General features: G+C 36.6%; 3 protein-coding genes across 13 annotated transcripts; 1 reads left to right on the forward strand and 2 right to left on the reverse strand.

Moving 5' to 3' along the window:
• Positions 1-1,758: 1,758 nt before the first annotated feature.
• LOC147868542 (mitogen-activated protein kinase HOG1-like) lies at positions 1,759-9,086 on the reverse strand. 6 transcript variants are annotated; one of them, XM_087320563.1, is made up of 15 exons: positions 8,910-9,083; positions 8,448-8,548; positions 8,271-8,367; positions 7,863-7,935; positions 7,396-7,506; positions 7,187-7,271; positions 7,010-7,102; positions 5,124-5,194; positions 4,980-5,004; positions 4,836-4,903; positions 4,688-4,757; positions 4,492-4,593; positions 3,720-3,845; positions 2,641-2,763; positions 1,759-2,548 (listed from the first exon to the last, which is right to left on the reverse strand). In XM_087320563.1, exons 1-15 carry the CDS (start codon positions 8,968-8,970, stop codon positions 1,964-1,966), a joined length of 1,791 nt encoding a protein of 596 aa, XP_087176689.1. In that variant the 5' UTR covers positions 8,971-9,083; the 3' UTR covers positions 1,759-1,963. The 6 variants fall into 6 exon arrangements, with proteins under 6 accessions (XP_087176689.1, XP_087176712.1, XP_087176680.1 ...); XM_087320586.1 differs by having other exon boundaries at positions 7,396-7,523; positions 7,903-7,941; XM_087320554.1 differs by having other exon boundaries at positions 7,863-7,941.
• A 3,256-nt stretch (positions 9,087-12,342) lies between these two features.
• Positions 12,343-18,407, reverse strand: LOC147868543 (ribosomal protein L11 methyltransferase-like protein). 2 transcript variants are annotated; one of them, XM_087320604.1, is made up of 8 exons: positions 18,067-18,407; positions 16,005-16,088; positions 15,274-15,330; positions 14,163-14,303; positions 13,484-13,549; positions 13,222-13,389; positions 12,842-13,117; positions 12,343-12,701 (listed from the first exon to the last, which is right to left on the reverse strand). In XM_087320604.1, exons 1-8 carry the CDS (start codon positions 18,382-18,384, stop codon positions 12,594-12,596), a joined length of 1,218 nt encoding a protein of 405 aa, XP_087176730.1. In that variant the 5' UTR covers positions 18,385-18,407; the 3' UTR covers positions 12,343-12,593. The 2 variants fall into 2 exon arrangements, with proteins under 2 accessions (XP_087176730.1, XP_087176737.1); XM_087320611.1 differs by lacking the exon at positions 14,163-14,303.
• A 3,105-nt stretch (positions 18,408-21,512) lies between these two features.
• On the forward strand, positions 21,513-24,659 carry LOC147868544 (rop guanine nucleotide exchange factor 1-like). Of its 5 annotated transcripts, none has more exons than XM_087320612.1 (7): positions 21,513-21,928; positions 22,358-22,474; positions 22,570-22,724; positions 22,825-22,899; positions 23,494-23,778; positions 23,897-24,265; positions 24,346-24,659. In XM_087320612.1, the coding sequence occupies exons 1-7, from the start codon at positions 21,625-21,627 to the stop codon at positions 24,595-24,597; spliced, it is 1,557 nt and encodes a 518-aa protein (XP_087176738.1). In that variant the 5' UTR covers positions 21,513-21,624; the 3' UTR covers positions 24,598-24,659. The 5 variants fall into 5 exon arrangements, with proteins under 5 accessions (XP_087176738.1, XP_087176739.1, XP_087176740.1 ...); XM_087320613.1 differs by having other exon boundaries at positions 23,497-23,778; XM_087320616.1 differs by having other exon boundaries at positions 21,791-21,928; positions 22,267-22,474.
• The last annotated feature ends 771 nt before the right edge of the window (positions 24,660-25,430 follow it).

The following is a 25,430-nucleotide window of genomic DNA, read 5'->3' on the forward strand; positions in this document are numbered from 1 at the left end:
TAAAGAAGGGAGGCATATGTGAAAGAGAACCATAACACATCATCTTTCCAGCAAGAGATAACTCATATAAATTCTTACAATGCATAGACAAGTCGTGAAGAGAGAGAGAGAGAGAGAGAGAGAGAGGGTGAAACATGGTGGTGGTTTTATATTATATGAAGCCACCGCATATTCGGGTTTTGTGGTTGTAATGCTATGGTGGATTGTTTTTTAACTTTCAACAAATTGTAGCACCAAGTAGTGTGTAGACATAATGTACTTCATTAATCTTCATCAACAAGCTCAAAGGTTATCATGCTTGTTTTGTGGCATTGTTGTGGTATCTTACAATGATAGGTGGGTCGATTGGTTTATACTTTTGTAACCAATCTTTATGATTTCTTAGATTGTTGGTTGTACGAGTATCAAAATACCAAATCTCATTCATTATATTCGAATTTTGGAATAGTTGCCAAAAGTACTTCCACAGTGCAAGCTTGAAGAACATCTTCATAAATTTTGCTACAATGTAACGTTTATGATCCTTAAGGCAATTGTCATCATTCGCATTTGCTTGAACTAGGTGAGGTTGGATATGCTTCAAGGTGGGAAACTTCTAAACATGGTTTTGCAATGGTTGAGACAAACCTACATGACATATGTATTTATTATTTACATATTTTATGGTAAAGACTATTAAAACACATCTTTATCCATTGTATTCAACTATCTCCACGTATATCATGTTTGAATGTAGCCAATATTGACATAGTTGAAGTAGGCTCATGACCCTTTTATAATTAGTGAAAGGAAGCTTTTGTAAGATATCAATTAGGGAGGTACAGTTTTTAGAGTTTTTCGATGGTTCTAAATGTCGTCCATGAGGACAGAAGCTGAATCTTTTGCCCTTTACTGTCAATTTCTTTTGCTGAATATACATACATTGTCCAATTTTTCTACTTTAAGGTTTCCTACCTATGACAATTATATTAATAAATTTGTGGAAAAACACTATGATGTTTCTACTCCACGTCTCCTAGCCAATGCTTTAATCATGCTTGTTTGTGCAATAACCCTCTCTGGGCTGCTGCTCCAACTCCCCCAATTTCCACATAAGTTCTCTTGAGCTGAATGATTGTGTATATCGGTGAGCCCACTTCCGGCCATTGTTCCCCTCTATGTATATTTTTCCATGTTCATGCATTCTTGTCCAAAAGCAAGCCAACATCAGCAATGCCCCACATAATATGGTCAACAATCTACTGATTAATGAATTTGACACTCCCCCCCACCATCTTCGCCCCAATCATTATCATTACCTCCATTACTATCTCACCAACAAAACTCACACAAAGCAAATGTAACCACAGTAACAAGATCCCCAGCCAACCATCAGTACCTCTTCAAATTTCATCGTAGCACACACCACTCCATCACCCTGCATACTTATAGATATGATTCAATTGAAACCATATCCATTTTAACCTTGCACCATAGCCTTGCGCCTTGCTGTTCACATATATAGCATCCTCTCAGAAATGTAATGTATCACCTAGGTCCTAAACAACTCTACGGCATCTAGCATATACTATATTTACGGCTAAAAAGTTCACTACAATATTCCCTAACAAAAAACGAGTTTAGGTGATCAGCTTCTACCTATGCACCTTAGAGCAGTGAAAGCTAAATTCAAAACCAGATTAATTATCAGAAAGTTATCCTAGACATATAGCTTAACATTAGTGTTAAGTGAAGAATCAAGTTTGTCTAAGAAATTTCAAAGGACATTTTAATTTCAATTTTTTGAAGTCTGTAGCACAGTCTAAGAGAATTAGAAAAGTTTCAACTAGCTGATGCCAAATTCGTACAATTAGCCATCCATTTGTCGACCGTTCAAACTATTAGATTCCATAGAAAACTACCACCGATTTAAATATAGGTTCATATGATTACAACACATTTTGAGTTACATCCTCACAACTCATCAAGACGGTCGACGTGTTCTCTTAGCAAGAGGTAACCCTGGTCGGTCATATCGGATTCGAGGAGATCTCCGAGGAAAAGATGGAAATTGCGATGACTTTGTGTCATTTCTACAACGATCATTAATATCAACTACATGTAGCTTCGAGAATCCAATACTATCAACCTTTGGAATGTCTCTTCTAAGTTCTCTCTTGGTTGATGTACCTATAGCTTGATCCTGGGATGTATGGTTAGTACCAGAGGAGATGGCTTCATTGGAGAGCTTGGACACAACATCCACATGTGGCGGTTCCTGAAGTAAGAAAATTTTCTTATTCCTTGACTTATAAGAAGAGCTTTCTTCTTGTTGGGATGATGTCGATGATGCTGGTCTTTGGTCTGTATTAGGATTGAGTATTTGTGCCCCAATCTCAGAATTTGGGACGTCCCTTCTGAGTAATTGATGCTTCTGTGCTGTAATAGAGTATAAAACAGAACGCTTAAAATCGTTTTGCTCTTTTTGTTCTCGAATTTCACTATCCAGCAACATGACCAGCTTGTTTCTACCTCCATCTTGATCTCTTTCAGAGGCATCCAGTTCCCTCTGTTGTGAATGGAATCCATTAAGTGTATGGCATATGCTTAGTAGTTGACGAGAAACAAAATAATAGTTGAAAGAAAAGACAAGTTTTTCACCTCAAGCAGTTCTAGGGCTATGGATGGATCTTTTATTTTCCAAAGAGAGCCATTTGTAAGAGCTGCAATAGGATTGTCCGACAAACTTTGCTTCACATCACTTGATTTTTTTATACCCTTAAACTGAAGCAGCAAGTAAGTTAACCTCTTAAAGCAACAAGGAAACTTACCAACATAGTCTTTTTGTTATTTTAAGTTCTATCAACTTTACAGGAATAACGTTGCTTTAAATTTACCGACTCTCCAACAGACCGTCAACCATTCTTTTGTAGCACAATTGACAGCTTGTTTCCATAACAGTCAACCTACCAACTAAACTGTCTATATCTCTAGAAGATTTTTCCGTGGTGTACACAGCCAGGTTGAGATTGACATGCACATATGCAGCACTACGAGAACTATAGAGACCATGTCATCAGGCATACTTTCAGAAGCCTGTAAAATGGCATATTATTGTGGACTATTCATGAGTATAACGCAGGAAGGATTTATGTAGAGTATATACATTAGGATGCATTCATGCTACTCAAGATATTGAGAAGCATACATGCCACAGCAAAGATTGTGTTATGATTTGCCAATTTCAGGTAACCTTCCACCAGCTCGATATAAAGGGGCACGTGACACATATGCCTCGAGTGGAGAGGATATGCAAACTTTGTTGGGGCATAATGCACTGTTTCAAGGGTGCACCACACTCTTGACATCCCATACCATAACAAGAGGTCACACTCGAGCCGCACAGAAACCTTCAGATCAAGAGTACTAGGTTTGTGGGCACCGAGACTACACCCAGACCATAGAGACCAAGACCCACAACGAGGATATAGAGACCCAGAAACATCATAGAGAGCAGTGCTATGGTATGAGAATTGTTTGATCCAATAACTCTATCCTGCATCCCATTATCAGTTGTTGATGGAGCTAGTCATGTAGTTACATATACCACTTCAACTCTACTAAGCCCAAAGTCTTCATATGCCCACTTACGACATAGTTGTATTAAAGAATTTTGTTTTGTACCCAAGTAGAATATTAAAACGTAGTTTTGCAAGTAAACATTTGACAGCATTACTTACATATACATGCATTAAAGCCTCCTCTGCGGTACACCGGCGTGCAGGGTCAAAAGCAAGCATTCGCAAGAGAAGATCAATTGCGTCATCCTCTACAAGACTGGCCATACCCTTTGCCAGGTTTCCTGCCTAGCAAACCCAAATATATTAATACGACAAGAATAAAGGGGATGACACCTTAATTCTAGAAGCAATGAAAAATCTTTAATGTTAGCATTTTCATAAAGAAAGAAAGATATGTTGATGACTCTAAAAGACCATAATATCCTACGGAACCTGACAAAGATTGCAACTGTAGTTATTAACTGTCAATACTATAGTTTTCAATCCTTGTATTGTGGAAAATAGGACAACATCCATGTTGCAAAGTTATTCTTTTAGGGAGCAGATCGTTATCGTGCATGAACTCAATTAAAATTATGAAGACTTGTTGTAACAAATGTAAGATCCAGCAAGACTGAATTCCCATAACGCCAATGTTGCAAAGCACAAACTTTACCACTATACCATTATATTTATATACTACTAGAAGCTCAAGGCAGCCTCATGAATGCTATCACATTGTTCTAAGGTCATCTTCAGTCTCTTGTAGGTTGTCTAAAAGTAGTGCTATCACATTGTGCTTTAGCATATATTTTCTTGTTTCATTAATACACATTGCCCTTACTGATATTGCCTTCAACAAGTAGATACGGATGTTGAAAAACTAACATATAAACTTCATGATTATTGCAAAAAAAGGAATAAACAATGTCACTTTGGGAAAATGTTATACTCGTCCAGGCAATTCCTTTAAGTATTCACGCCACGTTTCGCTCGGTATACTCTGAATATCCTTCCAACAAGGAGTTCCAATTACATTGAAGATGACATTAAGCTGCAACAGAGAGCACATATTAGGAAAGGTCATAACAAACCCTTCCTCCACAAGTGTCACAAAAAATAGGCCAAACAGATGTGAGTGTCATAACCTGCTCTGCTAAAGGTGTGTGACTATCCTTGGCATATTTTTCTCCAGCATCTGGTGTAACAGGCTCTCCACTGAAGCACAAATTTCACCCTCATAATCATTAAGCAGACTATGTGTGCATCTTACTGAAGAAGGTCAAAGGACATTACCGAACACCAAATAAGGGATTAGCTAGGGGCCCCCTGAATTGTTGATTCACACTCCTGATCAGTAGCTCCTACATGTAGGAAAATATGATATTCACTCAATACTGAATATTCAAATGTTGTATTTAAATCTGGAATTTAACCTACCCAGAAAATACAACCCAATGACCATCTGATGCATTGAGATTTACGTGCCGTTTCCAAAATAAACAACATAATTAGATATCTCAGTATTTGGCATTATGGCAAAATGTTCATTTTATTGTGAATCAATTCAGAAAACTTACTCACATATCAATTGTAGAATCATACTCCCCTCTAGACATAATCACCTCCGGTGCACGATAACATGGTGTAACAACCTGTATTTACCAACCAGTAAACAATCCATCATAAAGAGTTGGTCATTCATTCATACCTCAAATATTAAGAACAGTCAATAAGAATTTAATTTACAATATCAAAGCAAAAAACATTATGAATATTCATATGAGATCCAAGTTAGAAATCATCATAGATATGAGTCAAATCCAACAGTACATTAACACCTAACCACCCACAAATATTGCCTCCAGGATATCAAGCGCCTTGATATGGAGGTTTAGCATCGGTAAGTGCTCATGAAGCACCAGGGGCCTGGTAGTGGGGTTTGTGAACACCAAATCAGTGGACATGTCTCTGGTGATGGTGGAGATGCCGACTGATTTAACTGTGTGTGGAGACACAATATGAGACAGAATTGTCAATTGAGTGGCAGCGTCACCTCGTTCTCTTGGAGTGCGGACCAAATATTATTGGAGCTCAGCCATGTGGCTGCTCTCTCCTATTTTGAGAACAGGGTTTGGAAACAACCTTTGTATTCCCAGTTCAGCCATGTGGCTGCTCTCTCCTATTTTGAGAACAGGGTTTGGAAACAACCTTTGTATTCCCAGCTCAGCCATGTGGCTGCTCTCTCCTATTTTTGAGAACAGGGTTTGGAAACAACCTTTGTATTCCATCTACTAGACACACAGTTGAGTTCACTATCTTACTTCCTGCGTAGCCTAGGGGTTTGCAAATATTACTTGTTTTCAGGTGTGTAACTGCAATACATTGTCAGCAGTGTCCCCAATAAAGTTGCTTGTTAGGCCCTTCAATTTGGTTTTTTGACTGTCACCGCAGACACTGGTTGCCGAAGAGTTCAAGCTAGCTAAAACAGAAGCATCGCTTCTGCGGGTGGGGCCCGCTGGGGGCTTGTCTGCTTGCTGTAGGTGGGGTTTCCAGGGTATCAAAGGGGCTAGTGGTGGCAAGCTTTCTCTGGTGCAAGGAGTGTCGTGGCTTTGGTGGGTAGTGATAGTTCCAATTCTCCTGATGCTCACAATGATCTTCAAGGTTGCAGCATTCCTGGCAATCCATAGACATATTAAGTCTCCTGAAACACCTCTGTATAACATTTCTTTCCTGTCTTTAAGGACCAAAAAGAGCTGAAACAAATGAATCCAATCCCAGGAAGAAAATTGTGCTCACAGAAATGATGGTTCTCCCTCCCTGACTATTCCATTATCTTTATTCTTATTGCAAGGACTTAAAATAGTTGTTCAGACAGTAGATTCATGAAGCATAGAGGCTGGGCAGTTGATTGCGTGAGGGACGATCGGTGATGAAGAAAATCCAGTAGTTTTCATAATTCACAGATGTTACGAAATAGATCATGAGGTCATGTCTCTAAAGTGTAATGGTTAAATTAACACCGACAGCGTAGTATCACATGCGTGTAAATAAAGCACAACAATATGGATCTATTTTATTCCATCTGGGTTGCACACTCCTTCGCTAGTGATTCACAGATATTCTTTGAAGCTCTTTGGCTCAACCTTTGTATGGCTTCTCATTGTCTAGAACTAGATCAATAGTCCAGATAAATATTAAACATGTATGGCTTCTCATTGTATGGATCAACCTTTGAATCTGCTGTAGTTGAAGACCATGTTTCCTTGCACATAAATATTAAACATGTATTCTTCTGTGTGTACTCATTACACTCATTACCGCCAAAAATAATGGAAAAAGAATATAAATACTTATATGATAGGAAATGCCAACCAATATTGTCAGAAAATCTATCACAAAAATATTTGTTTTTAAAACTATCTCTTTATTTGACCAATGAGAATTGAAGGCAGTAAAAACTACCATACCATTTTAGTGTATTGTCTTGTTAATGTTTTCCTTATAAATTTTTTCCCAGCAGTGCCAGTGGAAATTTTCCCAAGCTCAAGACCAGAAGCAGCCTGGAAACAATACCAGGTTCCAAATAGTTACATGAACTTGTGCCGCATGCAGGTAAATCATAACTAATTGCCACAATGGATTACCTCTTCTGCTGATCTTGACAACCCAAAATCACAAATCTTGGCATGCATCCTAGATGTCAGAAGAATATTTTCTGATTTGATATCTCTGGAAAATAACCATAACTTTTAGCATAGATTTATGAACTGAGCTAGATAGTTTTTAAGCCAAAAACAAATCAAACCTCAAACAAAAACAGAAATTAAGATACAAGTGAACTGAAGAACAGTACCTGTGCCAAACATGACATGAATGTAGATATTTAAGCCCAGAAAGCAGCTGCCACATTAACACTTTTACATCACTGCTGGACAGTGGTTCTTTTAAATGATACAAGTCACCCCTGAAAAGTTTCCATAACTGTTTACATAAAAAGGCACTGGTAAAATCATTACATGTATTGTTAAAGTATATACACATTAAGAAATTTGAAGGATGACTGTAAATCAATACAATACGTATGTTATGTAGAGATATACATTACCAGATAATGTCCTAATAAGAATGTTACTGATGCATTTAAATTCCCCAATCAAAATTCCAAATGTAGAAAATTATTTCATTTTCTGCTGGAGTGCAGGATTGAGATTGATCAATGGAAGGAAATTATCGTTGGCATTTGCATAAATGTGTTCTTTTTATACATAGCAGGTCAGAATTGTATAACAAAATGACATGGCACATTCATTTGCATATTACCCATCAGCAAATTCTGTTGCAATATAAAGATCAAGCCCACCTTCGATATCAGATGATGGATAGACAAAAACATCTGTTACTGTCAAATCAGGGCAGAAAAAAACTGGAAGTTAAACTTCTATTCCTGTCATACGTTACGACCAAATTAAGTGATTCTTGGATTTCTAAGTAAATCTTAAGTATAGGGGAAAAAATTCTTGGAATAGAAGAGTGTATCATTACAAGTTTTGTCATGTCTGAGTTTCATGCTCATTCATGTCACAAGCCTTTCAGCTTTTATTTGTACTAAATCTTTGTTATGGAATCAGCATTCCAACTCTTGTAAAGGAACCCATTGAGCTTTTGAATCAACCACAGTCAAAATGAATATTTTTTCCCAGGATTTTGCATACTTCTTGATAAACTTACAGGAAATTATATGTTGATGAGACAGGCGACGCATAATGCAAACCTCCCGAAGAACACGTTTAGCCAACAAGGGGCAACATAATACATCTGGAACTCTCTAAAGCCAAAAAAAATCCAACCAAATTTAGTAAACTGGATTCACTTAGAGGGTTTTTAGAAAAGAAGGGATAAGAATACCTTCAATGCTACTATCTGGTTCATTTCCAAGTCTGTGGCTCGACAAACATCCCCATATGAACCACCTCCAACATGCTCATGCAAAATATATTTGGGTCCAACTGATAAGATAGAAAAAGAGTTTAACAAAACGTTTTCCCAGTGTTCCATGTGACCTTGCATTAGTTTTCAAATAACATTCTTTGATTGCTACACTTGTTTCCTATTCAAAGAAGAAATGGGCAAAACCATCTCTAAGACTTTCCATAAATGAGCTAATGATAGACATTCAAGTAGAATTGGCACTGCTAACTTAGTTTGAAAGGTTACAGTAACTGAAACTTGTATATTACACTTCATGTGCTACTTTTTTTCTCGAGACCTTGGCATGGAGGCCATCATATATCTTCATGATTGAAAAGCAATAAGCTCAACATGGTAGAAATGAAGAAGAAAGCGAGAATCGAGAGAGGATGGGCATACCTGTCCATAGCTTGCCACGGACATTGTAACTGTTACAACTGTCGGGCATGGCTGCCTTCATTTTCGTCGTCGGAGGAGGAAAGAGATACAAATGGAGGCTGTTGACCGGCAGCAATGAGTCAAGAGGGACGACAACCCAGGGATCTTAGAGCAAAAAAGCCAATCAATCATTCACAATATGTACATATATGTAACTCTTCTCGCTACGATCGCTCAAATCATCTAAAGACTGAACATTGTTTGGGCTTTCTTTTGTCCTGTCCGGCCCTGCCCTGCCCTGCCCCGCCCTTCACCAAAACTATGGTCTGGACTCTGGGCGGCCATATGTATCCCAAACAAGAGCCTGAATTTGATGGGTTAGTATTAAAGTTTTTTGACGGGCATTTTTTAAAGATCTATGTCATATATGACATGAGAGAGTACAAAAACTAACATGTCATTTGACATACAAATTTTAATAATAATGAAAAGCTCTATACGATGCTTCATTGTTATACATTTCATTACTATAGAAAGTAATGCACAAATAAACATAAATGCCTCACAAATATCATAAAATATATCAAATAAATACCGTGTTAATGTTTTAACTCATAAGTATGAAAAAAACAAATTTGGGAAAAAAAAGGGTTGGTAAAATATTTCATTTTAACTTAAAACATTAAAATCAAACCTAGAGTTTACACTCTTAAAGTATTTTTAATAAAGGTTATTGTTTAAAATTTCAATCAAATTACAACTAGAATTATTTAGTAAAGAATAAATATTTGAGAATATATGTACATATATCATTATTACACGATGATCATATTATTTTAAGCGTGTTACAGAAAACAAAAAAAACATATAGTATAAAATTTAAATATATTATTATACACACTTTATAGTATCTATAATAAGTGACATATGTATATGACATGGGAAAATGAATTTTAGCATGTCATTTCACATGCATAATTTGTAGGGGCCTTTCACATGAAAAATGGAAATTTAAACTTTATATGTCACTTGATGGGCATTTTTATTATGTGTATGTTTTTGACAGGCAAAATGGCCTTTGACAGGCATGACACCCATCACATTCTTGCCTTGGTCCCAAGCAAAGCCCTCTTAGAACAAAAGCTTCTTTAAACTACTTTCGTTATATACCTCATTCTCCAATATCAATGTTAACTTGTCATTGGTCAACGTCAATCATTTCGTCATCTAGATGTCCTGCCCACTCCCGCTCTCTCATCTCTGCGCAACAACGTTTCTTTCGTCCTACTCATATTTCATATTTCACTCACCATCATGACACTCATAAACACAAATCTAGGGTAAAACACGAGAAATAGCCCTTCCCCCAACTAACTGACCAACCACATAATACCGAAACAAACCTCGGTTTTTTCAAACATCACTTGAAAACACCTCTACTTTTATAAACTTTTGGAGATCATTTTACTAACTTTTGAAGGTAAATACTAAAGAAGTGTGTCAACAACCTCATGAAATTGGTAAAACAAAAAGAAAAGTAAAAGCTTGTTTCCTCGATCTCACGGTTAAGTTTTGTTCTTTAAAACATCTTCTAGACATCCTCAATCTATTTCCTTTGGAAACTTTGAAGTGCATGTCGAGTGTTGTACAAAAACAAGAAAGCGCACAAACAATACTTGACACATATTACTCAATGAAGACAACTGAGATCCATTCTTGTATTAGCTATGGACCAAGGCATGATTATATCATAGATTATATGCTCTTGAAAACTAACCTACAAATACACACTTTGATTTGATTATTCCTACCAATGTTTAACCCATCTATCATATTCAATGCCTCACTCTTTCCATTTTCCATTGTGGCAGAGGGTAGTTGGCGCTTGCTCACACCAACACACCCCCTCGAACACTTTACCCATATCAATTTCATCATCCGATTCAATTTGAATTTTATTTCATCTTTAATAGAACAAACTTCTACGTATGAACTCCCACATCATTTAGTTGCTTAAACTCTTCCATCAATTGGTTGATTGAACTCGTGTATAATCTAACTTGTTTGACACTTCTTGCTAGTATTCCCACACTTGAGCAATCCACTATAGATCCTTAATTCACTCAAGTTTATGGGCCTTCACGAAGAGATCTACACAATTTCCATTTAAAGGATAATCACTTACTTCACCAGAATGTATGGTTGGTATTGGGTCATCATATGCTTGATCCACTTGAATGAACATTGAATTGTTTTTTATAGTAATGTAGTTGTATTTATCACACCTTATTTTCACCTAAATCAATATCTTGATCTCTAATGGGACCTTTCACACTACAACTCTTCCATTGAGGATAGCAAGACACTCCATTGCTTGTTAATTGAATAATCCAACTACTCAATGAGGGATCAACTTGACGAAGGCACAACTTGTCATTGAGTACAGCAAGACACTCCATTGCTTAGCTTAGTCAAAACCAAACAATGCCTAGGCAAATCCAACTACTCAATGAGAGGTCAGCTTGACGGGAGCCACAACTTGTCATCCTCACGCAAATTTGTCAATGCATGGATGGGGTAACAGCTCTACTACCACTAGGACCTTTTTGGAGCAAACATGCATGCATGCATGGCATTGGTTAAGATCGCCATATAAAAAATGTGAGTGTTTAATAGCTAGCAAATGGTATGCTAAATCCCACCCCTTATTACCATTATAAACAGTCCTCTCAACACACAAGGCACACCAAACGTGTGGCTACACATCATGCCATTTAATTATTGAGTATAATAATAAATGAATTTTCATTTAAATGTGGTAGAGCATGTCCTAGACTGAGGTTACGGTTTACCTATGTATTATAAGCTTTTAGTGTCTTGTAAGAGTAATATATGTCTGCCATCTGTTGTTGTCAACCAGCAATTTTGATTGCATGATCTAGTTCAACTGCGCATCAGATGTCCGATCTTCAATAATCTCAAAGTGCTCTCAAGGCACATGTCATTAACTTACAACGTGACACTAATAGACCCGATGAGCGTCAGGGTGAACCATCATTTTTCGTAAAGCCATTTACGGGAGAAAAAAAAGGAAAGAATCGAAAAAGCAATCTGCACGTGGTTGGGCTGATGGGAGACTCATTTTGAGCTCTATCCCATGCTAGATAATACGAAGATTGCATGTGTCGGCCGAGAACTTGGGGGTAAGGCCGCCGCCTGGTGGCGTGGGCTCTGAACTTTGGGGAAATTGCCCGATACCTGGACAGATTTTGTCACATTTATCAAGGGCCAATTTCTACAACCTTTTCACGTCCTGAAAAGAAAATAGTTATTAATATCATACTGTCATTGTATGCCTAAATACAATTTCTGCCAAAGGCTGGTCAAATGCCATAATTATGCTGATAGATATCCACATTGCATGATGATCAGCCAACAGTGGCTAGCCTCAATCCAGTACAAACATTGTAAAATTCATTAGATTATCAGCTTGTATATTACATTCCAGAAGGCTGAAAAGTACAACCCCAGAATTACAACCTATTACATTTCCCATAGGCTTTTTAATGCGTTGATCATGATGTTTTGTGACGTGTGAGAACTTAAAAGGCTTCTCATTGTCCTCAGTTATGTTTTGTATAGAATGTCATAAACCATACCCTTCAACGAATTTCATCATGATACCAATAAATAAGATCATTGAAATTATGGGTGGGAGACACTTTTTATCCCATTGACACATGCCCAACCATCTTGTGATTGTACCGAGACGTTTTCTAGATATGGAGCATAGGCCTCTAAAACTTGATCTACCTGAAATAGATCCCAGCATACATTAGAATTATATAAACACACATAAATATATAGACATACAAGAATCATATATACATGCATGCATACATGATACGATACATATATAATCAATCAAATTGAAGGCATGCAAATTACAATACCTGACTTTCTAGAATTCCAGAAAGACCAAGGCATCCACCTGGTCTGATGTATCTCAAAAGATTACAAGAGAGCTGCAACACGGGATTAAGGAGAAGATTTGCAATCACAATGTCATATGCTCCATCACTAATGGATATCTCATCATTATCGCTACTACTGGGAGCAAGAACAACTTCAAGGGACTCTGACCCAAAACCATTGAGTAAAGCATTCTGTTTTGCAGATGTAACTGCAATCGGATCAATGTCTACACCTACCGCATGGCTAGCCCCTAGCTACAAAATAAAATAAAAAGAATGAAAAAACAAATCATAGTGAATCTAGAAAAAAGAACAAAAGAAATTAACATTTGAGTCTATAAAAAATTCTAGTTTTTCACCTTCAGTGCTGAAATGGCCAGAATCCCAGAGCCAATCCCATAATCCAAAACATTTTCCCCCCCCTTTACAATTTGTTTCAACCACCGAAGACATAACTGAGTAGTTGGATGATCACCAGTACCAAAAGCAAGCCCAGGATCCAGAATCACATTGGTGGCTGAAGGATCCTATCAAATAACATGAATTAATAAATAAATCAGCACAATGACGAACCCAAGTTCATTATGTTCTCCAAAATGTAAAAGAAAAAATTTTCATTACCGGTACAGTGCTCCACTTGGGCACAATCCATAAGTTTTCTGAGATCTTTGATGGTTGAAACAGATCCTGAAGATATAAAAACAATGCCGAACTAAATAACCATCCTATTCAATCTTCTTCGTACATGAATGGTAGATACATATATAAGGCAGTTGTTATAAGCTACACAGCAAATTCAAGGCAAAATGTGCAAAAAAAATAATTGTGGTAGCATTGACCATCTGAAAAAAAATGTACAAAAACTTACAGCAACAAACACAAAGAGACATAGCATTGGATATGTTCAAATGTATGAATGGTTTCAGCTACATTATATGAGTATAGATGCATTACCATCATTCCTATATAGCTTCTGATATCCTCAAATTAGATCTATAAAGTTCATGGATCAGCTGCAAGGTACTACTTGATAGAAATATGGCTCACTATCAGTTTCTATTTTTACATGGATATTATAACTTACAGTAATATAGTGATTGTTTCTAGAAAGAAAGGAAAGACTAATGCAACAGTCTAAATAGTTGTACATAAATGTCCCAAATCTTTCTCACTTTCTAAATCATGTGTACACTACTAAAGAATAAAGAATTTTTAACTGAAACTGAAACGATTAGGGTGTATAAGGCAGTGAAGTTAAGAGCAATACAATTTAAGAAGAAATAAGAATAACATCATATACTTTTACTTCTTGTTCCCAATCTTGATGCTTAACAGCTTCAATCTCATAAGGAGGAATTTCCTTTAGCCCTATTGATTCGAATGCAAAAGAAAGACTCTCCTCCGCATCTTGTTCAGCTGGAAATAATGCAGTCAACTTACTCTACAGCAACATAAAAATACATTGTCCATGAGTGCAGTCATTGTGTGGAGAGAAAGAAACAATAAAACTAAAAGGCTACTTTAATATCACTAATAATTTGCATAAACGTCATTGTTGTACATTGAGTGGCAAGTTTCTTGAGTTCCCTTGAGATGGGAATTTAATAGGCTTCAGGTTTTACATATTTTTGTTCTGTTTTTAGATGTGTTGAGAGTAGGAAGAGATCACAACTTATCCTCAAAGTCGTGAGTTCTGTCTTGGCAAGTAATGACTTGGCTTGTCAATTTTCCACCTCTTTACCATTTTGGAAGGCAAGCTTCCTCACATATAAAACACATTTTTTTACTCTTCTAAACCATCAGCTCTTCTTTCTTATTAATGTTGTGATTAGTTATGTGTGTGCACCACTATTATAAAAGTCTCAGTTTTCCTTGATAAAAAATTAAGTTTCCTATTGACTATTTTCTGGCAGTTTGTGGTGCAATTGGACTAGCAGGATTACCCAGATGATTATCAACGTGCTGATAGGCACTGCTTACAATATAAAATAAGTTCTTATAGCCCATCACATAATATCCAGATCTCTAAGTTCATAATTCATATCAAACGAACAAGTTCTTATAGCCCATGATGTAATATCCAGATTCTACATTCATAATTCGTATCAAAATTTAGTAATCCATAATTGGATACGTCAAAACAAGGTCTTATCTTCATGATTCGTGCAGGGTGGAGGATCTTGGCTTTAATATTTTCTGGATACCTACAATATACTGATTTGATAGTGAAAAGCATTTTTATTGACAAAATTTATTATCAATAATCCATGGAAGTCTCCTTCTCAGCTTTATTTGATTTTGAATAAAAGAACATAAGGGAAAATAGTACAAATTATTGGCATTAAAGTGCATCTTGATAGGGAACGCATGTATGTATCCATATAACTCAAGTAAATTCAAAGAAATATTACCTGATCCCAAAATTTTCGTTTTTCATCACTCCATGCCACTGGGCCACTTGAAACTCCCTATATGCACATCAAATAGCTTTTTACGTGAAAGATTCAAATCTGTTAGAAATGTATGCATTAAAATATAAACATTCTTTTCCAGCAACTTAAAAAAGTCTAAGATACAAAATGAACTTAAAAAATATATCATAATTAAACTGATTTAAAATAATTAAATATTACATGTGAAAGAACAATTCTAAAAACCAAGAACCTAAATAGTCAGGGTGAAACAGGAAACCATAGTACTATTAAAATGATTTTCTTAATCGAATTCATGTCACATATCACAGGCCTCAAAATCTCTAAAGGACAGACCATAAAGATTAGCATATCTCTTGAGGAAATAGTGAAGAGATTGCTTCATGCCAAAGACATTAGTTTGCAGATATATATACACCACTTATAGACAAAATATTCTAGGTTTCTCAAAGAAGATTCAAGATTAGTGCAGAAACATTATAATAGATTCATTCCCCTAGAACCCCATAAACATTCAAGTCTTTGCTTATTTTTGCAGATTGTTTGGGCAGTTCCTGAAGAGAAAGAGGGAGCAGTAATATAACAAATTATTTACAAAAAAAAGGATGGAAAGTATAAACCCAGATTTACATGAGAAAACTTCTTGACCATGATATCGGCTGGTTTCAAAGTGAATAAACCGAAAAGATTGAAATGTGTCATTGCATCACCTCCTGAGCTGATGAAGCAATAGTCCCATTCGTAATGGTCACTGACGATGCTCCAAAACTCATTAGTGCTTCTACCAATTCATCCTGTTAAAATAGGAATTATTTGAAGTAACACCAGGCATCAAAACTTCAATGTAACTTATATGATCTCAGCCCTTTTTTCTTTGGGTCATTTTGACAAAGAGCTGTCAAAAAGATGAGTGCACAAGATCACTGAATAAGCATACATATGTTAATAGATAATTCTAGACTGAAGAAGATCTGATGAATGCATAAGAAAATCATATAAAACACAGTCACGCAAATAAGATTTAGTACATTTCCATAAAACCTCGATTCACTATAGCAAAAATACAAAAACCAAATAATTTAATCCACGTCTACAATACAAGAATATAATCTTTCATAAAGAAAGAATGTTAATCCTCATCTTTCTCAACTGACGGATTTCCAAAGCAAGAAAGCATCATTAATTCTTGTCAAACTGATTTCTCAATCCACCACCCATCATCAAAGCATTTGATATATTTACTCTAGCCGAAATGATTTTCCGTCGCATTAAAAATATTATCAATTCAAGTCTTAATGGTTGTCCATCATACAAAAATGTAAATTTGGCATAAGATGTCTCAGATTCAACATATTGGCAAATCAGTAATCCAGAACCAATAAATGGGAAGATTTCATTTTAAGAGGAACAATATGCATTTAACTTGCACCAAAGTATCAGAACAGCAATTAAATCTAAACAATTTGATTATTCATCTTAAATTTACATCTGATGCATCCATTTCTTTCTATAGATTTTAATCACTATGTCTTCATTTTACTGTTTCTAACTTAATCAAAATCTGTATTCACCTGTTGCATTTACGTTGGGGTTTCAGCATATGATTTGGAAATTTAAGTTAGGTTTAAGCGTCTCTATCTATTTGGCAATGCAATAAAATTAGATATCTAAATTTAAATTGTGATCTCAATTTTATCACTGCATGAACAACTATCTTATATCCAGCTGATTCTCCAAAAGACTTAACAGAGATATCTCTAATTCATGCAACACTTTTGCTTTGAAATCACTGTTAGAATGCATAAACCTATTCTTGGTATGCAAAACCATTAGAATTCAAGCTTCATGATCTCTTGTAAGAATATTCAAATGGTTCATATCTATCCCAAAGAAGATTAATACAGATAATTCTTCAATGATGAAAATCCAACCATATTCTTTTTTCAAGACTGTAATTGGCCACCAAACATTGTTGGTAATAGCAGCACCATAATAGCCTAGCGCCTTGTTTGGATGCTACCTTCTATACAACATTTTCCACCAACTGCTCAGGAAGATTATACTGAAGCCCCTAGAGAACTTAATACTGATGCTTTCACGATATTTAATTCTGATTCTATGAGCAAACTGATAGTATTTCTAAATTGAGTGGGGTTTTTTCAAATAAAACTAATTATCTCTGCAGAATCTTACTCCTTTTATCAAAATGCAGTTTGAGATTCAGCACCTATTGCAACTTTCCTTATTTTAGGATCTTACTCCATAATTTGAACATAATGATAACAAGAAGAGAAAGATCCGTTCATTTTATTACATACATATATGCACACACACACACACACACATATATATATATGTACATAAATATCTGAACCCATATATATGTACAAGAATATATATAAGTTCTTATTCAAATAATTGATTTTTCGATATGCCCTCTGCATGAATATGCGTATAAGTAATGGATGTGTGTACATGTGTATGCATCAGTGTATGTTTGTGTATACACACACATATGTATGAATACACGTACATATACATGTGTATGTATCAATTTATGCATGTGTAAATGTGTGTGCATCACATGTTACATTATACACATATAAGTTCTAAATTCAAATGATATGGAGCCTCTATGCCCTTCAATAACACTTTTTTTTTGTAAAAAAGAAGGTCACCAGAAAAATTAATTATCCTAACATAGACAGAGTGAGTGAGTGAGTGAGTGAGAGGAAGAAAGAGGAAAGAGAATAAAAATGGAGAGAGAATTACTGCAATCTCGCCCTTGCATTCTAATGTGGCTGATACTGTGGGGATAATATAGTTTCTGTAGCTGGTGGCGCTGCTGTTGCTGTTGCTGTTGCTGTTGCAGCTGCAGTTGGGGTGCAGAGCATCATCCTCACCAGTGAGATTACGAGGTGGGGGAGGATTAAGAACTTCCTTCTTACTGTTACTGAGGCACCTCACCTGGGAAACAGGAGAGTTGCGAGAGAATATGGAGGAGGCAGCAGGGGAAGGAGAGGAAGAAGAGAAGAGGCAGAGCCTGGCAAGGCTACTACTACAACTCAACACAAGTAGCTTCATCATCATCTTTCACTAGTATAGTAGTCTTGTGGGAAATATGAGTCTGAGAAAATCAGAGAGACCAAGACCTCGGGCCTCTCTGTTTTAACTTTTAACTTTTTATTATGAGTTGGGTGGGGGCCCTCGGCCTCTCTCATGGGTCAATCAAAACCTTGGGATATGGCCCTCTCATGCTGCACCAAGTGTTCTCTCTAATGGACATTGAAATTTTGAGCGTGGCATCGGGCACTTTGGCCGGACAATCCTCTCGAGTGCTAGGACTTTCGGTTTGATCTCCACAAGATCCCAAATGTGTAACCGAGAGTTGGGCGGTGGATCAGTTCGAGAATAGAAAACATGGTGGGGTAGTGAACCTTGTTGTGTAAAATAGGACATTCATGATAAACGGCCAATCGGGCATGTAACACTCCCAACTCTCCAATTTTGATTGTAGAAGAAGAATATTTAAGGATTGGAAAGGTAACTCTTGTGTTGTCATATATATATATAAGTTGCAATTGTTAAAATAGAATTTACAGCTTTGCTACCTCCCTCACCACTCTCAATATTGTGTTATTTGGGCATTCGCTCTCTTCACTTCCATTTGTGGTTGTTTGTATACCTATAGTGTTTGTCTTAATCTTACCATTTTCGTAAATTTCACGCTTGGCATAAACTCCGTACTAAATTATGTGGGTTCTATTCGGAGTCTTTGCATTGGAATGTTTACACGGGGTTGGTCTATGCCCGTTCTCCTCAATAAGTGGTATTAGAGTTGCACGTTCAATCATAGTGCCTAAAAAATATGAGAAGATTTGGAAGAAGGAAACAACATGCACGAACCCAATAAGAAAAGGGAGAGGGAGAGGGAGAAGAGGAGATGTGGATTAACAATTGAGAGTTGAGTGAAGACAAGGGTCTCATTGAGTCGAGTGTGATCACAAAACGGACTCAATACATATCATCAAAATCCGCCACATCAACAAATATATCCCAAGGCTCGTCCAACATTATTCCACAATGAAGAAATCTTAAGGAGAAAGAGAAAGTATCAATGTTTATTTCTTAGTCTTAGACAATGAAAACTCGTTGAAATTGTCAAAGAATATAGGAAAATACAAGCTCACACAAGGTTTACTTTATGAGACTAGAGAGATTTGGAAGTTCCTTTGAGAGCTTCTAATGTACAATGTGACACCGAATAAAGTCAACTTCACATTAAAATCATCTCTCTCTCTATATATATATATGTGTGTGTGTGTGTGTGTGTGTGTGTGTGTGTGTGTGTGTGTGTGTGTGTGTGTATGTATGTATGTATGTATGTATGTATGTATGTGTATTTGTGTGCATACATTTTTGTATCTATTTGTTCCATTATGTTGAAGGGCATGCACCATTCTCCAATATTCTCTTCATTGTCTTTTCAAGCATTAAGTGCATGTATTGAGCCCTCCAGCGTATGCAAAGAATAAAAATCATCTTGATGCAAATACTATATTTCTAGCATTTGTTATTTCCCTAATAGTAAATGGTTATAACCCACATCCTCCCTAATTACGACCATTTCTCTCTTGTTCAATGAAGGAAATACAATTGTAATTGAGATCATTATGCACTCACATCTACAACCACATTCAGGATCTCGTGATTGAGAGAATAAAGGTTGTTCCATTGAGTGATTGATGCTGGGAAACATTTCCTGGCATTGGTGTATGCATCATATTGTGGGATGAGGTGCTCAATATCCCAACTATCAACATAGATTAGAGCCAAATTCTATGCTAATGCACATAAAACAGTCTTTAAAAGCCATCTTCTAAACCTTGTATCTACTCTTGGTCATCATTGATAGAAAATAGGTTTGTACACATCATTCTCTACATAGAAAACATTGGAATATATAACAACCTTCGTCCACCCAAGTGGTTGAAAACAAGCACAAATATTGTAATAAGTGTGTGAATTGGTTCTTCCAAATGTGTGTCAGTGTTGTGTCAACCCAAGATCTACACTTCCTTTTATCTTCGAATATAGAACATGAATATATATATGTGGCGCAAGATCTATACTTCCCTTTTTTGTTCGAATGTAGAACATGAATATATGTATGTATGTATGTATGTATGTATGTATGTATGTGAATTGGTTCTTCCAAATGTTTGTCGGTGTTGTGTCAACCCAAGATCTACAGTTCACTTTTTCTTCGATTAAGTTAAAAGTTTTTATTTTGGGGGAATACATTTCGGATATCATGGTTAGTTAACCTCTATATAGAATATGATGTGTATATATTAGTATTGCCTATTAAAAAAGTTTAAGTCACACGATGTTTACATGGTGTTGATATTGATAGCTTCTTCTTAATTTGCGGTTGATGTTTCTATCCCTATTACTCTACAATATTGTCTCTTTATTTGTTTATTATTCTCTCCCAAGAGTTTGTGAAACGTTTACTTATTTACTGGCCAAGTTTCCATACGTGGATGAAATTACAAGGACTTCAATAAAGATCCAACATATTTTATAAAAGATTGTGGGATTTATTTTCCATTATATGTATTTCCAAGAGTCATGTTCAAGAATTCAACCGACATCTAATGACCAAACAATCTCTCCAACAGACACACACATGGGATGGGGATGGTTCATGTTACTATATTTAAAAACACACACAAAGATAAGTCATGTAACCATATTTGCAACCAGGTATTGACAATAAGCAATGTAAAATGTGGTAGCATATAGACGATGGGAGCAAAAGAGACATTCCTCCAAGGATATCCACAAGGTGAACAAACAAATTGTGTCAAGTTCCTTATACGAGCCATTCACCATCAATGTGAAATTGGGCCGAGCAAGAAAACAATGAATGACCTTAGCCCCCACACCATCACCACCACATGATCAACCAACAAAACTTAAAGAACATAAGAACAGAATAAGTAAAACTTCCCTCTCTTTTTTGGGGTAAATAGGATAATCATCCCATAAATGCTTTTGGCATCATCACGTGGAACAAAATGGAGTAAATAATGTAATGTACTTGTTTATTTATGAAACCAAAAAGGGGCCCTCCAAACGTGTGATGCACGTGCTCTCTCACTCTAGATTCTCTCATTCTGCACCCCACGTTTCTTTTCTCTTTTCTCTTTTCTTCTTCATCATCATGTTCATGGAGATCTCAGCGCCCCTCCTCTTATCATCTATACTATATCACACTTCTTCATAGCCATCATTCATACCACTGTCTTGTCAACTCATCGAACCATGGATGATGCCCACCCACTTCCACACAACGTCAATGCCCAAGCAGAATTGGATCCCTCTCATTTGTATGATGAATCGGATGTTGACTCCTGCACCATTGCCACCAATTTCAATCCTAATCCGATGACCCCATCTAGTCCTCCATCATGCCCCCTTGATCCATCAACACAACAAACTCTAGTTCTTTCTTCACCAACTCATCATCATGAGGCCATTACACCCGTGGACACCACTAGCATTCACAATAATTCGAAATCTCATGGAACAGATGTTGATGTTCCCCTTGAGCAAGGAGAACCCTCAGGTAAGGTTATGAACTGCGTTATTAAAGCGTATTCATGGTCTAGAATTTAGAATATTGCACAATATACATATTATATCTCATCAATTGAGCCCATTCATAATGATACTAGACATGTAATTACACATGTGATTGTCAATGGACTTGATTAATTTTGCATTAGCATGTTTGCATTATGAATGTGCAACGTTGTTTGAAGAGACGGATGGTTGCACATGAAGATGGCCAATTGGCTTAACCATTGACATCATGAACCATTTTAAAACTATGAACTAACCCATGGTCTTAGCAAAAGAGCTATAATTCCACATTGTATGATCTTTGGCCTATTTGACTTTTAGGTGTGATGAATATTATGCTCATATATAAAAAAGTGGGAATTAACACTTTTGGTGTTGTGCATTATAATGCATGGTGCCTTGGGCCTAGAAGAAGTCGAGATGATCAAAGAAAGATTTGCGAAGCTTCTTCTTGGAGAGGATTTGTCTGGTGGAGGTAAGGGAGTTTCAACTGCTCTCGCCATCTCCAATGCAATCACCAATGTTTCTGGTAATTTTAATACCCACTATTGGTTCTCTTGGATTTTATTGAAAGACAAAACTATATAATATGCTTTATCTAGCATTAAAACTTTCCAAGAGTAGCTTCAATTTTTGGTGAGCTTCGGCAACTCGAACCGTTGTCAAATGAGCGAAAAGTACGATGGCAACGAGAGATGGAACGACTCCTCTCGGTTAGCGATTACATTATTGAATATGATGCTTCATTAAAATCCTTGGATGATGGGAGCACAATAAAGGTATTTATCTATGTATGCTTTCATCAAACAAGAGATTGCAATTTCTAGTGCATTACTTTGATGATTTCTTTTATGGTTTAAGTTTTGCATACCATTATAGGTCATGGAAGCGAAACATCGACGAGACCTCCATATCTACCTTCCGGCCTTAAAGAAGCTTGATACAATGCTAATTGTAGATACCTTACCCCAAAGTTTGTTTCTAAACGTTAACTAAGTATAATAGACAATAACCTTAAAGGCGTATTTTTAATGAGGCCATAGATTTACCTAAATAACCCTTTAATGTGAATTTTTCTATATAATTGCAAATTTCTGTCTTAAATCCAATTGAGAATGTTGTGTCTAGAAATAATGTGTCGAATGAATGGCTAGTTTAAAAAATCCCTTGTATTCAAATGCATCTTGCAAGGCTACATGGTTATATACATACATATTAATTTTACCAATGACCCCGCCAAACCATGAGATACCTCTACCCTAGAGAAAGGGTGGTACCGTTGGTTGTCTTTTATAGTTTGATTAGTGAAATCCTAGTTCTATGCCCAAACCATAGCAACTACTAATCTCCATCCCATCAACTTTCAAGTGTCAAACTCATATGCTAAATTATTGTGTGCATGTACATAAATCTTTGGCCTCATTGACTCCAAATGTTTCAATCTGTACGCTCACTTGCAAACAAGTTCTTCAGCAGAGAAAGGTTGCCATGAGGATCTGTGAACATAACAGTACATTTGGATTGCCGTGTTTGTTGTTGATTGATTAGGAGACTTTGGATAGCTTCAGCGACACTAGCTTTTGGTATACCGATCCATCCACAAGTAATGGGGGGACGGAAAGTGATGCACAGAGCCCAAATCAGAGCCGTGTAGATCGATGGTGGCTTCCCACTCCTAAGGTTCCTCCTGGTGGCCTATCCCCAGAAGTAAGGAAGCATTTGCACCACCAAAGAGAGTGTGTCAACCAAATCCTGAAAGCAGCATTAGCTGTAAATGCCCAAACCCTCTCTGAAATGAAGGTTCCTGTAACTTATGTGGATTCATTGCCAAAGGTATGCAACCTGGTAAATTCTACGACCAACTTTAAATATGTCCAACAAAATTACAAACCAAAATCAGGTTATGGCCTTCTCTTGGAATTTTCATGTATTTTTATTTTTATTTATGTAGAATGGGAGATTAAGCTTAGGTGACACAATATATCGTACGATGAGATCAGAGAAGTTTTCGGCTACCGAGTTAATCTCTTGTATGGACCCAAACCAAGAACACAACATCGTCGATTTAATGAACAGTGTTGAAGCGGCTCTTCACATATGGAAGCGAAAGGTCCGAACCATTAAACAGGCCCGCATTGAATCAAAAGATGGTCAATTGAATAAGGTGTTGCGAGGGACATTCTCGAAAGAAGGGTTGATAGGTTTAGAGAAGAGGCAAATGTTGATGGAGAGAGCCGAGAGCTTGTTGTTATTGATGAGGTTGAAATTTCCAGGCATGCCCCAATCCATTCTAGATGTGAGCAAGATACAATATTGCAAGGTGAGTATTTGATCCTCCTATTTTCTCATGCTCATCAACAGCCTACCAAATGACGGTTTCACAAATATGTTTCCGTGTAGGATGTCGGTCAATCAATATTGGAAAGTTATTCAAGAGTATTAGAGAGCTTGGCTTACAACATACGATCTCGGATCGATGACGTTATATATGCCGATGAACTTGCAAAGTTAGAACAAACTTCTTCTTTGTCAACAAGCATGTCCAAAAGCGAAAGTTATTCAACTCCACCCATTCCTTTGTTTTTGTCTTGCTCTGGACTTTCCTTGTATGATGAGCATCCACATGAGCCCAAGTCTCCCTCAATACCATAGTTATCCAAATTGTGCCCAAAAACATGGTCAAGTCATCCATGAACTCGTGGGGTCAATGAACTCGTGGGGTCAAGTCATCCATGAACTCGTGTACTAACTTGTAGCATTCAATATGTGCATGATCATAAAACTATGCTTGAACACTTGCTAGAAATTGCAAGGTCTTGAAGGTTGGCCTTCAACTTGTAAACACAAGCTTATGGGATTGAGATTTAACTTACAAAACCATATTTCGGTTGAGCTAATATTCAACATTCCACATTGCGCATCAATTATATATTAAATGTCGTTTTTGTAAGTCTTCCATTAAAAATATTGAGTGACCACTATTATTAGCCTTACATGTTGTTGGCCCATACTCCAAATGTCCCTATACTAACTAGAGCCCATGATATTATAACCTTAGAACATTTATTCGATTAGTGTCGATGCACTCTACCAACTTGCGTATGGCTTTTTGATACTCAACCCCCTATCATTGTCTTGTATGCAAGATCATAATCTCAATTGGTAATGCAATGATCATAGCATATCAATATCGATAATTTGAAGTTACGTGGTGAATTGAATCTACATATAGTCAACGACCGCATATCATGTACTTACAATTACACGACAACATTGTACCTTCATGATACATCCATCAATGGTAATTGAATACTCTATGCCAACCATCATTTCATGCAAAACCTAATTGCATCGAATACTTGAATGTTTGCAGCTCTTTATACTTAGTTGAAAAGGAGATCATTTTGACAATTGTAGTCACTTCTCACGCGACACCATCTTTGGATGGACAATAATGACAAAATACCATAAATTTCTTTCCAACA

Source organism: Azolla caroliniana, unplaced genomic scaffold, assembly GCF_043228905.1.
Source record: "Azolla caroliniana isolate FFs.n. ecotype wild unplaced genomic scaffold, voAzoCaro1.0.p SCAF_1, whole genome shotgun sequence".
Taxonomy (NCBI): domain Eukaryota; kingdom Viridiplantae; phylum Streptophyta; class Polypodiopsida; order Salviniales; family Salviniaceae; genus Azolla; species Azolla caroliniana.